At 38.5% G+C, this 12,516-nt stretch overlaps 1 protein-coding gene across 2 annotated transcripts; it reads left to right on the forward strand.

The window, feature by feature from the left end:
• Positions 1 to 4,691: 4,691 nt before the first annotated feature.
• EFCAB9 (EF-hand calcium binding domain 9) lies at positions 4,692 to 11,800 on the forward strand. Of its 2 annotated transcripts, none has more exons than XM_039352289.1 (4): positions 4,692 to 5,106; positions 6,992 to 7,140; positions 9,579 to 9,747; positions 10,923 to 11,034. In XM_039352289.1, the coding sequence occupies exons 1-4, from the start codon at positions 4,971 to 4,973 to the stop codon at positions 10,943 to 10,945; spliced, it is 477 nt and encodes a 158-aa protein (XP_039208223.1). In that variant the 5' UTR covers positions 4,692 to 4,970; the 3' UTR covers positions 10,946 to 11,034. The 2 variants fall into 2 exon arrangements, with proteins under 2 accessions (XP_039208223.1, XP_039208215.1); XM_039352281.1 differs by having other exon boundaries at positions 4,699 to 5,106; positions 9,579 to 9,755; positions 10,923 to 11,800.
• The last annotated feature ends 716 nt before the right edge of the window (positions 11,801 to 12,516 follow it).

The following is a 12,516-nucleotide window of genomic DNA, read 5'->3' on the forward strand; positions in this document are numbered from 1 at the left end:
TCCCCCGCGCGGGTCGCGTCAGAGCAGGGTGAGCCCGCCCCGTGTCTTCCTGCGCGGCCCGCCTTTCCGCGACCCCCTTCCACAGCCATTGCCCGCTCTTCTTCCTCCTCCTCCTCCTCCTCAGGGTGTGATTGTGTGTGTGTGAAACTGCTTTTCATACTTGTTTCCAATAAGTTTGGCGGGACAATATCGTAGTTGGATAAATGGGGACCATAGAATACCCGGGTAGCCTCTTCCGCGTTCAAGATGCTTTCTTCACAACAGAGCTGCTAAGCTAAAGAATTCGGGGAAGGATCTCAAGGTCCTAATTTAAAGAGCCGGTTCCCCTTGGGAGCGGCAAAGGGGAGAAGGGGAAATTAATCATGTCTTTGAATGTGACTTTCTGAAAATTGTCAGGCTAAGTTGGGATAGAAACGGGTGAGTAAGACATGGTTTCCTGAATTGCTCAGAGAAAATAACGGTTGTCTAGGGCAACCCAAGTGCTTTAAATAACAGCACGTTTTTAAATGCCTGTCAATTAGTAAGACTATTGCCAAAATGTAGTGGACCCTCTCTTTGGCTTATAAAACTAAATTAGCAAGTTATACCGGTACAAACCCAGCTTGTGGTCCAGTTTGTGTGGCCAATGTAGGAAACTGGATCAAGCAAACCAGAATAAGCTTCAGCATGAGTAGTATACGATATTGACAAATAGTAGGTTACATATAGCTAGTTCAGAATTGTTTAAACGGACGTGGTTCATCCATAAAGTTAAGTCATAATACAGCTTGCTGCCTATTTGTATTAATGCAATATATGATTACTTTATTGGAAGTGCGCTGCATTTTAAGCCTTTCAAACTTGCAATAAAATTGTAATAAGTGAGATACCTTCTGTTATTGGCCAGTAATTCCACTGGTGTGCTGCCAAAATTGTAATAAAGATGGATTTATGTCCCCTTAATTGATAGTTAGCAACCTCTAGAATTTACAGCATCTTTTCTGCCCTTTTTATTACAATATATTGCTTTAAGTCTTGATATATTGGTTCAATACAAGGATATATATTAATATTTTTAATTTTATTTAGTTGTAATTTATTTCTCTAAATTATCTAAATTAGTAATTAGTTGTAATTGTTTACTTCTGTAAATTAAACAATGGAATATTAAAGAGAAAAAACTATCAATATTAATTACAATTTAGGATGATAATGCTGCAAACATAACATTACACTATTTGGCTTTTTCATCCAAAAATGTATGTAACACTTTAAAAAAGAGAATGCTACAGACTGCAAAGTAATAAATGTATAATAAAGGTTTTGATCTTGAACTGATTACTTCATTATGTAATTACTTAATAATTTTGTGTGTATCTATGTGTGTGTGCACACTATACTTAAAAGGGAAAAATAAATAAGCAGTACAGATTTAGTAAAAATTAAATAACAGAAAGAAAAAGAGAAAAGAGCAACTGAGTTTTAACTTTCCCCTTTTTGTATATCTGCTGATTTGCACTATTGCAGGCATTTAAATCCACTTAGGCCTTTGAACTATGGTGCTGGAGAAGACTCCTGCGAGTCCCTTGGACTGCAAGGCGTTCAAACCGGTCAGTCCTAGAAGAGATCAACCCCGACTGCTCTTTAGAAGGCCAGATCCTGAAGTTGAAACTCAAATACTTTGGCCACCTAATGAGAAGGAAGGACTCACTGGAGAAGGGCCTAATGCTGGGAAAGATTGAGGGCAATAGAAGAAGGGGACGACAGAGAATGAGATGGCTGGATGGAGTCACTGAAGCAGTAGGTGCGAACTTAAATGGACTCCAGAAGATGATAGAGGACAGGAAGACCTGGAGGAACATTGTCCATGGGGTCGCGATGGGTCGGACACGACTTCGCAATTAACAACAACAAAATCCACTTAGAACAGGGATGTCAAACTCAGAACGTCATGTGACGTGTTGCGACGTATCGTGATTTTTTTTCCATTGCTGGCAATGGGGTTGGCGCAGTTTCACCAGGACGCATCTGGCCTGCGGGCCAGCAGTTTGACACCTCTGACTTAGAAGTCTCACTGTAAGTAATAGATATGCTTATATTTGCCCTGCTGTGTGATGTTATGCACAGTATAGGAATCATTCTTAAACTTGGTTAAGTATATATACGCTGTTGTTTTTGCCTTTGCTGCATATTTTCCAAGTTTTAAGCTTCCAGTCAGATGTTTTCAGGAGCATCTTGACAGCATTATCCAGCTAATTATTGAAGTGAGAAAAGAGAATTGTTAGTTTGGCACAATGAAGGTTAGATGACGCTGGAAGTTACTCTGAATGGCTGATATGGAAATGCTGATAAGTGGGCCACTGGAGAAGAAGTGTCCAATGTTGTCTAAGTCCACACAATCCCAGTGCTGCAGAAGGGTTAAATACTCAAGACTTCTGTGTAGCCAGTATTGGTTGCTGCTGAGCTGAGTTTAGCTACTATGTGAATCCAGGATTACTGTGTTAATTTACTGAATCATGTTTCAGTTATGGTACCTCAGTGCTTTTTTTCTTTAAAAAAAAAAAAAAAAGGTGCCGGAACTCACACACGTCATACAACCGCCTTGCCTACCCTACAAGGTTCCATCCAAAAAAGATGCCGGAATTCCGTTCTGGGCATTCTATGAGAAAAAAAGCCCTGTGGTACAGTATATGCTGTGAAAACATGGTCTAAGTCTTTGTTATTCCGACCTGTCAGTTTAAGCAAGAGTGTCAAACTGCCAACCCATCACGGGGAAACCACGCCTACCCCATTGCCGGCAACGGGGGGGGGGAAGTTCTGATATCGCGAGTTTGATATGTCTGGTTTACAGTCCCCATTATGACATCAGGAACTAATACAGACTTGTGGTATTGTTGGTTCCATTGATTTAGCAGCTTTGAGATAAAATTTATAAACTTATTTGCAGAACATAGGACAGACAATGCTGCATTTATAATATAGGACAGAATGTGTGAGTGGAGAATAGCATGTAATCAATCAAGTATCCTTTTTGAAACGATGGAGCCAAAACGTTAGCTCATTATGTTGTCTTAAAAAAAATATATGAAGGAGACCCTTGCAAAGCACTCATTTCATGAATCAGGCACTCATTTCATCTCCCCCCACTCACTTTTGTTAAATAGACTCTGACATGATACATAAAGCCAAGCCTTCAAATTTATTGCTGTGTCATTTTCCTTCTATAAGTGGGCCAAGTTATGTCCCTATGTTTGGGCCTCTATTTCTGTAAATCTACCCAGCATGGTTAGTCATCACATAAGGGAAGGCATTCAGAAGTTATCTGTACAGTAGATATATTCTCAATATATGATCTGGGAGGGTCCTGTAAGCAGACCATGTCTTCAACATGTCTGATCAGAGTGCCAAAGCTCACAAGATATTCATGTGCTTTCTTGAATATTAACATCTTGTCAGCTTTGGCACTCTGATTCTATGAGATCTCTGTCTTGTAAAAACTGCCCCCCAAATTCTGTTTTGTCCTTCTACCTGAATTTTGCAAAATTTTGGAGAAGAAAGTCGAATTTGGCTATCTCACAAGTTGAGGGTGAAGGTTCGTTCTCCGAGCTTATGGGTTGGTTTCCAAATGTTTCATTACCAAGCTAGATAACATTTTCAGCGGCATTTTAAATATTTTACTTAGCCTGGGTAACGAAATGTTCAGAAACCAACCCACAAGCTCGGAGAATGAAACTTCACCCTCATCCTATACCTGAGCTACAGATATTTGCCACTATTGCATATCTCACAAGTTTTTCAGTATTTAAAAAAATATTTTTAATTTCATTTTTAATCTTGCATCCAAATTTATCCATTGAAATATTTTAGCTATTTTTTTTAAATAAGAAATGTTGATAAATATAATCTAGTAGAGACATCTAGAGGAACTATGTGGAATTTCAGAGCTCACTTATGTAGCAAATATGGTAGATGGAAAACAGAATAACAATCTTGTAAACATCTTGATGATCATTCTTATCAGTTCCTTTTTTTCTAAAAAAAAGAAAAGGTGCCGGAACTCACACAGGTCATACAACCCGCCTTGCCTACTCTGCAAGGTTCCATCCAAAAAAGGTGCTGGAACTCCGTTCTGGGCGTTCTATGAGAAACAATTGTACAATAGTATAATAGAAAAATAGCAAAATTTAAGAAGTAGTTAAATCTGCAACCAGAAGATTCATAATAGCATTTCATTAGTAAATTTACTTACCTTTCAGCAAATAAAAGACTGAAAACTGGACTGAATGTACATAAAATGAATGCTTGAGAAAGGTGAAGAGTGAGTGGCATGTCTGGAATTCATGCCAGCTGGGGAATTCTGGGAATTGAAATCCACGCATCTTAAAGTTGCTAAGTTTGAAAAATACCGATTTAGCAGAATGCAAATGGTAAGTCTTGATAGTCTCTCAAGGTCCTTAAGATATTATCAGCTCCCAATTTATCTGCCTTTTTTTTCTGGTCAGGAGGCCTACTTCCAAATAAATCCCATTCCATTTTTCCTTAGAAGGCCAATAGGGCCTATATCATAATAATGGGACTTAGAGACCGTTTGTTTATATAAAGATGATGGGATCGGCAATTTGCATTGGAGATGTCTTTCCTCCTCTTGAAGTATTATTTACATGTTACATGGGGAAGGGAGTGTAGCAAGCACCAATAAAGTCTCGCAATAACATTGCACTGGTGCCTGTGGAGAGAGACAATGTAATCTACTGCTCCTGTGGAAGAACCAAAAGGCTTAGATTGATGCTAGGATACTAGATAATTAAACACAAGGCAGAAATGTTTCTTATTCATCCTTGTTCTCTGAGTGCAAAACCTTTGTAGATCAGCACGAAAGTCTTTTTCGTCATCATGTTCTAATTCCAGGGTGGAATTCTGAGATTATAGTGTTGGCATCACCATGGTCAATTCCAGAATTCCAAATATAAACATAATTCTTCTATGGCAAGATGAGGCTGAAGCCAAAAAGCTTCTTTCATTTTTTGTGCTTAGATAAAATATACTGCTTATTATCTGTCAGAAATGCCAGAGCTCTGACAGCTTACTTTCATCTACTTGATGTTCATAAGAAGAACGCTTTGAATAGTAAGTAGGATACGGAAGCTAAAAAAAAGTCCATAAAAATGATGGAATATAGGATTATCATTATTGTATTATTTCCTTTTGAAGATCTTTAAGTATTGGGGGGGGGGTTTCAACTTTATTGAAAAGACAACAGCGAGAGAAAACTGAATATACCTCATTGAATATCTTCAGACTTGAAGTCAAATGATACTGCTATGTTGAACAGTTTAACATAGATTAACTATCAAAGATGAGCCCAAGTAGATTGCATTATATGCCTCTCTTAGAGTATTCCACTAACCTTTTCTTATTTATCCCAGTGGCTTTATTTCCTTGACACACTGAACTATGGTTAAATCAGCCATGGTTTACGCAGCTCAGTTATCTTGGTAGATTACTGTGACAGATTAAAGTGTAAAATATCTACACAGATGAATTTGCACAGCTTACTAGGTTAAATATGGCTGCCTAGGCTGAGGTTCATATATCATGCAAACATAGCCCCTATCTGGAATTAGGAGCTCAAAGTTGATCTAATTGTAACAATTCTGAGACCAAAAATCAGTAGACTAATGAGGAATTGGAGAGGTTATATTCCTAGTAGTCATCTTATCATTGAGACCACTTGGGGGGGGGTTATCTGTACCCTCGAGTTCACCTAAATCAGAGTGCAAATGGGTATAGAACCTTCTTGGGACTGCTGAAAGGACTCTGTTGTAAACAGGAGACAAGTGGTGTCCAGAATGTGTACCTTGCTATCTTCAAGGAAAGAGGACCGTTGGTTTGAAAGAGGGGTAAAAGAGGCAACCTATGTTAAAACTGAACAGCCCTCTCTCAACAGAGGGAGAGGGATATGACACCACCTATCTCCTGTACTCCGATTCAGGTGAATCTGAGAGTACAGATAAACCCCCAAGTGGCTTTAGTAAGTTTCAGAGAACTAATAACTGACTTTCAGAGTGCCAACAACCAGATGACTGCTAAGAATATAAATCCCTCCATTCCCTACCATTCAACCAGAACTGAAGAAGCTTCTTGGATGAGAAGTGAAAAGTCTTCAAGGAAAAAAACAAAGTCCTTTTGAAAAACACCTTTGGGAGAGGTTCTTTGAAGCCATTTTGAACAAAGCACTTCTTTGAAGTTGCTTCACAACTTCACCGTGCAGCTTTTCCAAACATGGTGCTCCCTGGATGCTTTGGAACGAATCTCCCAGAATTCCAGACTGTATAGCGATTGGGATGGGAATTCTAGTAGTTTCAGGCCCAGCTGATCTAGAAGGTACCAGATAGGAGTGCTGCACTGGACCGTTTCAAGCAGAGCAAAGGACAGACTGCTTCCAAATTTGGAAGAGGAAAACTGCTTTTCATACTTGTTTCCAATGTCTGCCTCTTCATTCGATTTAAGGCAGCATAATTTTTTGATTATTTTAGGTTGCAGTTAGAGTCAGGAATGCACATATATTCAATTATATATTTTAAATAAACTTTTTCAATAATATGTGGAAAATGTCTTTTATGGATTTTTGAGATATTAACAACCACTCTTATTGGTTCTGCTGTTAATCTGGCTGGATTCCAACATTTAACTAAACCAAATTATATTGTTAGATTTTGACTTCTCTGTTGTGGGAAACTTATTATCACCTATTCAGTAAACCATTATGTATTAATCCAACCAATATTAGCTGCTGTATTACAAGTTGGAATATATTAGAGTTACCAGATTTGGCTAGCAAAAATCAAGATGATTACTACAAGATATAAACAAAAATGTTCTGTACCATCATCTGGATTTTTGCAGTCTACATCTGGAGATTTTAAAATGTACAGTATACTATTATTAATAGTCTTGTTAACTATAGTAGACCCATTGCACACACAATGCCTAATACCACATCATTTTTCAGATTTGCAGTTTTACCGCTTCCTTCACCATGTAACTAATCTGTCCTCAGCTCAAATCATGCTGGTCTTTGATTTACTGGATTGGGATGGCAAAGGGGAAATCGGCTTTGACGAATTCTATATGTTGGTGTGCATAATAATGGCCCATGAGGTAAGTTAGCTAGATTGCTGGAGATGATTGAAGAAACATTTGGTTTTGCACTGAAGCCCATCTATCATCAGGTAATCTAGTTTTCACTTATATAGCAGGATTTTTTAGAGGAGTTTTGGGGTAAGTAAGTGAAGAAAAATATGTTCTGCAAGCATTTTCCTTTCTGCAAATGGATGGACAATTCTGAGTCCAATTGTTCACACAAGCTGATTTCTCATTTATGATTTCCCAGTGAAAAAGCTTACATATCTGTACAGAGTGTTCACCTGCTCCTCCTTGGTTGATGCTTCTATGGGAATCAATTGACTAGAAGCTGCATGTTTTCTCATATAATTTAAGTCAGAATCCTTGGCACATTTTTCCCTGAGAATCCAATGGAAGATATAAGAATAACCTGTATCTTCTAATTCTGGTTTATAGGATAGAGACTAGTCTGGGATGCCAGTTTAGGAACTGGTAGAAACAAACCATGATATGAGCTTCTACAATTTGGGCATCTGGTTCCTGTTGATAGAAGGCAGGATCAACTGAGACTGATGTGTCAGCATGTCATCTTATTCAAAGTCAAAATTAGCAAAAATTGCCATTTACACAGTGTGTGAACTATGCCTGAATTGTATTTAGCTGAACTAGTAGCAATTTTATTTTTAAATGCTAAGGTGGAATAAGGAGGTTTTTTGCTTCAGATGAAGAGACTATAAGCGGTCACCTAACACTAGGAAATAACTTAACTGTAAATATTTTAGATATGCTCTTAACTGTACAAATCATGATTTGTGGAGGTAGAAATAAATGTCAGGCTTGCATTCTTCTCTTGTGACTAGCATCCACTCATACCCTAGCTCAGGGGTAGGCAACCTTGGCTCTTTTATGACTCGTGGACTTCAACTCCCAGAATTCTGGGAGTTGAAGTCCACAAGTCATAAAAGAGCCAAGGTTGCCTACCCCTGCGCTAGTTTAAAAAAGGAAGCATTTTTCATAAATCCAAGTCCATTATATGACAGGTACATGGATGGCTTGTACAGTATGGCTCCAAGTAACTCATGGGCAGTTGCACCATATAAGAATCTCCCTCTCTCTACCTTGTATAGCTTTTTATATACCTGTCAGCTGCTACAAGGCTATTTTTTTTAAACATGGGTTTATTGTTCCTCTCAATCGGTATTAAACCCATGTTCAAAAGTAGCCTGATTGACAAGTGTGGGGAGAGAATTGCATGAAGCAGCTCCCTCCCATTTCACTGCAGCCTTCCAATAGAATTTGTTATATTTAGTTCGGCAAAACCTAGTTCTGACATATCGGGATACCTGCCAGTGTAACCATGTGTAAACTTTTTCCTGTTCAAAGTTCAAAAGAATGATCGGTATTCTCCCGTTAGTTAATGACATTTGATAGTGAGGTAATGAATTTTTCTATATAGATAGTCCTTGGGTTACATGGTAATTGGTACCAGGTTTGCTGTCACTAAGCTATGCAGTTGTAAAGCATTGCCTAGCAACAGCGATCCTGACGGTCCCAGTTACCCTCGTAACCCCAAGATGCAGAGATTGTTAAGTGGGAAATGATGGAAGAGCCAGATGAGGAGTGTGATGGTGCTGCAGGGGAATGAGGGATATTATGTGGGAGGGAGGCCTTGGGAAGGCTGGAACAGGCCACACACAAGTGTAAGAACACTGGGATGCATGGGACAGTGGGTGTGAGCACAGAAAAGCTAGCAGAACTTGCCAGGGCAACTAGCAACCTTCCCTGCCAGCTTCTGCATTGACTTTACATCAGGGAACCCAGCAAGGAAAGCCACAAACAGTTAGCTCATGAAAGCAGAATGCTGCAACTATTGCTAAGTGTGATCCGGTTCCCATACGCTCAAATTACAATTATGTGACTGTAGGGATGCTACAATGGTCAGAATTTCAAGGACTGGTCATTACCACTTATTCAGTGCCATCACAACTTTGAATGGTTCCGAATCGAGGTGGTAAATGAGGACTAACTGCGCAGAGTGTTATTTAGATTTAAGAATGCGAGAAGCCGAAATGCCTGGTTTTTTTCCCCCATAACGGGTTTTTTTGCTTTGTTTTAGATATGCATTACATGAACACAAACCAACATTCTGTTGAAGTCTTCCTGCCTGAAAGATATCCTATGGTCTACAACCTAACTTCTTAAAAAAAAAAATTGGCCTCTTTGTATAATTATCCCTAATCACACCTCTCATTAAATCTTATCACTGAAAGCCCAGGCATCAAGCCATCACAGAAATGGGTTTCAAATCCTGTTCTCATCCATGAGATTGGCTCTTGTTCACATTCAGATTGCCATTATAGAAGCATCTCAAGTTATTTTTTTCTGATATCTATCAATAATGTTTAGTTTTAATGTTTGAAGAGACTAGAGCAGCAGCTCTTAATTGCTGTTCTTGCCTTTCTGTCTTTAACCAGAACCATCTTGAAAAACAGTTCATGTATCGTCATTCTCATGCTGTTTTTGAGTTGCTGGACATTGATGGGGGCCATACAGTTGCTCCAGCAGAGTTCCAGGCCACACGCTTCCTTTTCAATGTCAGAAAGACTGAGCTGAGTCAAATATTCAAGGACTTTGACATCTCAGGTGATGAGGTAATCCGATATGATGAACACAGGAGAAAGGTTCCTCCTTCTCAGCTGTGACATCTCAGTATCTTTTGTTAGCCAGAAGCAATCCCATCTAATATTGTAACTGCGCTGCCCACCAAAAACTTATATCCTCTTTGTATGTTAGTCCCTCTGCTATGTTTAAATATCATAGTAAACCAGAGTGTGTTTTAGCCATGATTTGTTGGGGGAAAAAACAAAGTTAATTTTGTAGCAAGCATGATGTATTTTGGAATAATTTTTGGCTTGCTATTTCATGCTTAAAATTTTACTATTTTTGCCTTGTATCTCTGTGAATAGTTCCACTTTATTTATATACAAATACGGAATGTTCAAATTGGTGCAGTGAAAAGGTTTAGTGATTTTAAGAAGGCATGATTATCCTTTCTAACCTGTCAGCCATGTGTAACATGATTTAAGTTCCTGTGAATGTTGAGAAGGATCTTGGTAACGTGGCATTCCTTCTTGTATCAATAGGGCAGCATCCACTGACATTGAAATTTCTGACTCTTTGTTAAGATTATATGAAACTTCAAGCTCAAAAAAGTTTATTAGCTTACTCGGTTTCAACTTTTTATAAGATGGCCCTTTCCAGAAGTCAACTCCAGCATGCACTGAAGAAGATCCACCCACTGATTTTGGGTGATGCAGCTTCTAATAGCTGGTTGGAAGGCTATAGTCAACTGTTACTTCAGTATGCTTACAAATGGAGAGCTCAGGCAAACAGTTGTAAATATCGAAGTAAGATGCACCTTCCAATCCAATTTATTTTTGTATATAGAATGAGGCAAGACTATTTTCCTTTGTAAAAGGATGAATGGTTGGTATTATATTTGGGCAATTCTATGGACTTTTGAGATTTAGTTTGAAGAGTATTAATAGAGGGAGAAGGAAGAGTGAAGCAGAATACTGTTTGAAGAGAGACAGCCAAATACTGTCCGGGGATTACAGTGGTATCTTGCTCTCATCATTAATTGGTTCTGGGAGGCACAATGAGTACCAAAACAATGAGTACCAGGACAAAATTTTCACATCAAAATGTGTTCAGTATCAAATTCTATGAGTTTCAAAGTAGTTGAGTACCAAGGTATCACTGTACTTTATAAGCCTGTCAATATTCCACTAAAATACTATTATGTTTTGCTCCATTAGCAATTGAACTACAAGGAGTTTAGAATGTTTACGATCTTCTGCATTGATAGACAACAGAGGAAAGCAAAAGATAAACTGAAGAAAGAGATGGCGAAAGCTGCAGGTGAAGTTGAAACAGGAGTATACTGATTGTACCAGATTTAAACAGAACAAGAAGTTCTAACAGCATATAAAATTGATCTATGACAGCTGTCCAAGATTCAGCAAATTGAACCAAAAGGAAAACCTTGCAAAATGTTCAAAACAATCACAAGATATAAGTGAGCAATAACAAGATGGGGTGCTGTGTTATGGAAATGTTCTGTGTTCTTGAAAGAATAAAGCACCTTTTAAAGTATAACCTATTTTTCAAAAAGTAAAAAAAGAAGGCTGAAAATCAAGAAACAACCGATCACTTATTGGGATGAATTGTGTGATTAGAAAAATGGAAGAATTGCATGGACAATATTTAAAAAGGCCACGATAAGATGGAACACCTTGATCTAAAATGGATGAATGAATGTCTGGAAAGTCCAGAGCTCTAGGCAAGTTTGAGAAATCAAAACACCCATCCTCCCACCTATCTTTTTTGGTTTTCTTTATTTAACATGGCCAATCATCCCAACCAGCCTGGAGTTGCTTCAGGCCAAAACTAACTCCTTTTAATGCCGTTACACCCCAACTGATTCATTGTCTGATCTTCCATGTCCATAACTATACATTTGCAGGACTCAACACTTTCCTTTGACTTTGTTTAGATTGACTGCACGTCTAAAAAGAACATATTGTGGCCTACTACAAATATCCATGGAATATAAATAGATTCTAGGCACTACACTTAAGGAAAGTGCTCAAATAGATATTGCTATCCCTTTATAGAGATACTTATATAGAAATAAACTAGTATGTCCAAGAGTTATGTGAAAACTATAAACGTTTCAAACATGAGTAGTTTTCAAAGGAAGTTTTTTTTTAATTGTAAAAGGACTTTCCCATTTCTTTAGAATAGAGCAGTGGTTCTCAACCTTTTTAATGCCGCGACCCCCAACCGGTCGTAAGTCGAGGACTACTCAACTGGTGCAGCACCGTTTGCAGAATGGGACTTTTGGCGGGCTCAGCAGGGCAGAGACAGCCTGGACAATTCCTATTGGCTTTTGAAACCCAATAGAATTAGACTCTATTCACGAGAGTCTATTCTATTGGCTTTCAAAAGCTAATAGAATAAAAGGGAGTAGCACAGCTAAGGAAAAGGGGAAAAAAATGGCAGACTGCGTTGTTTTGTGACCCCCGTGAAATGGTCGTTCGACCCCAAATGGCGTCCCGACCCACAGGTTGAGAACCACTGGGATAGAGAGTATTGAACCACATTTCATTTAGGGGAAGAATGTCAGGGTCAGTCTGAATTTCCATCATAGTATTGAAACTTTGTCCTGAATTTTTGCACTGAAGTACCTAACATATTTCTAAAATATTAGAAGTTCACATACATTTTAATTTGTATGCATGCTGGCAGTTGCTGTGGCTTCTTGGCACATTTTTATGTTGGAATGTACAGTTGGAATTTTTTTTCTTCCAAACATGGGGACATACCTGAAAAAAACCCACTATCACCTTT

The sequence above is a fragment of the Crotalus tigris genome, unplaced genomic scaffold, assembly GCF_016545835.1.
Source record: "Crotalus tigris isolate CLP2741 ecotype Arizona unplaced genomic scaffold, ASM1654583v1 scf7180000017568.12009008, whole genome shotgun sequence".
In the NCBI taxonomy this organism is placed as follows: Eukaryota; Metazoa; Chordata; class Lepidosauria; order Squamata; family Viperidae; genus Crotalus; species Crotalus tigris.

Excerpts from the sequence above, each read along its gene's own strand:
- EFCAB9 (XM_039352281.1), top strand. The coding sequence starts at position 4,971 with ATGAGGCTGAAGCCAAAAAGCTTCTTTCATTTTTTGTGCTTAGATAAA. Across the intron at positions 5,107-6,991 it reads TAAGAAGAACGCTTTGAATA|ATTTGCAGTTTTACCGCTTC; the intron begins GTAAGTAGGATA and ends ATCATTTTTCAG. Across the intron at positions 9,756-10,922 it reads TTGACATCTCAGGTGATGAG|CAATTGAACTACAAGGAGTT; the intron begins GTAATCCGATAT and ends TTGCTCCATTAG.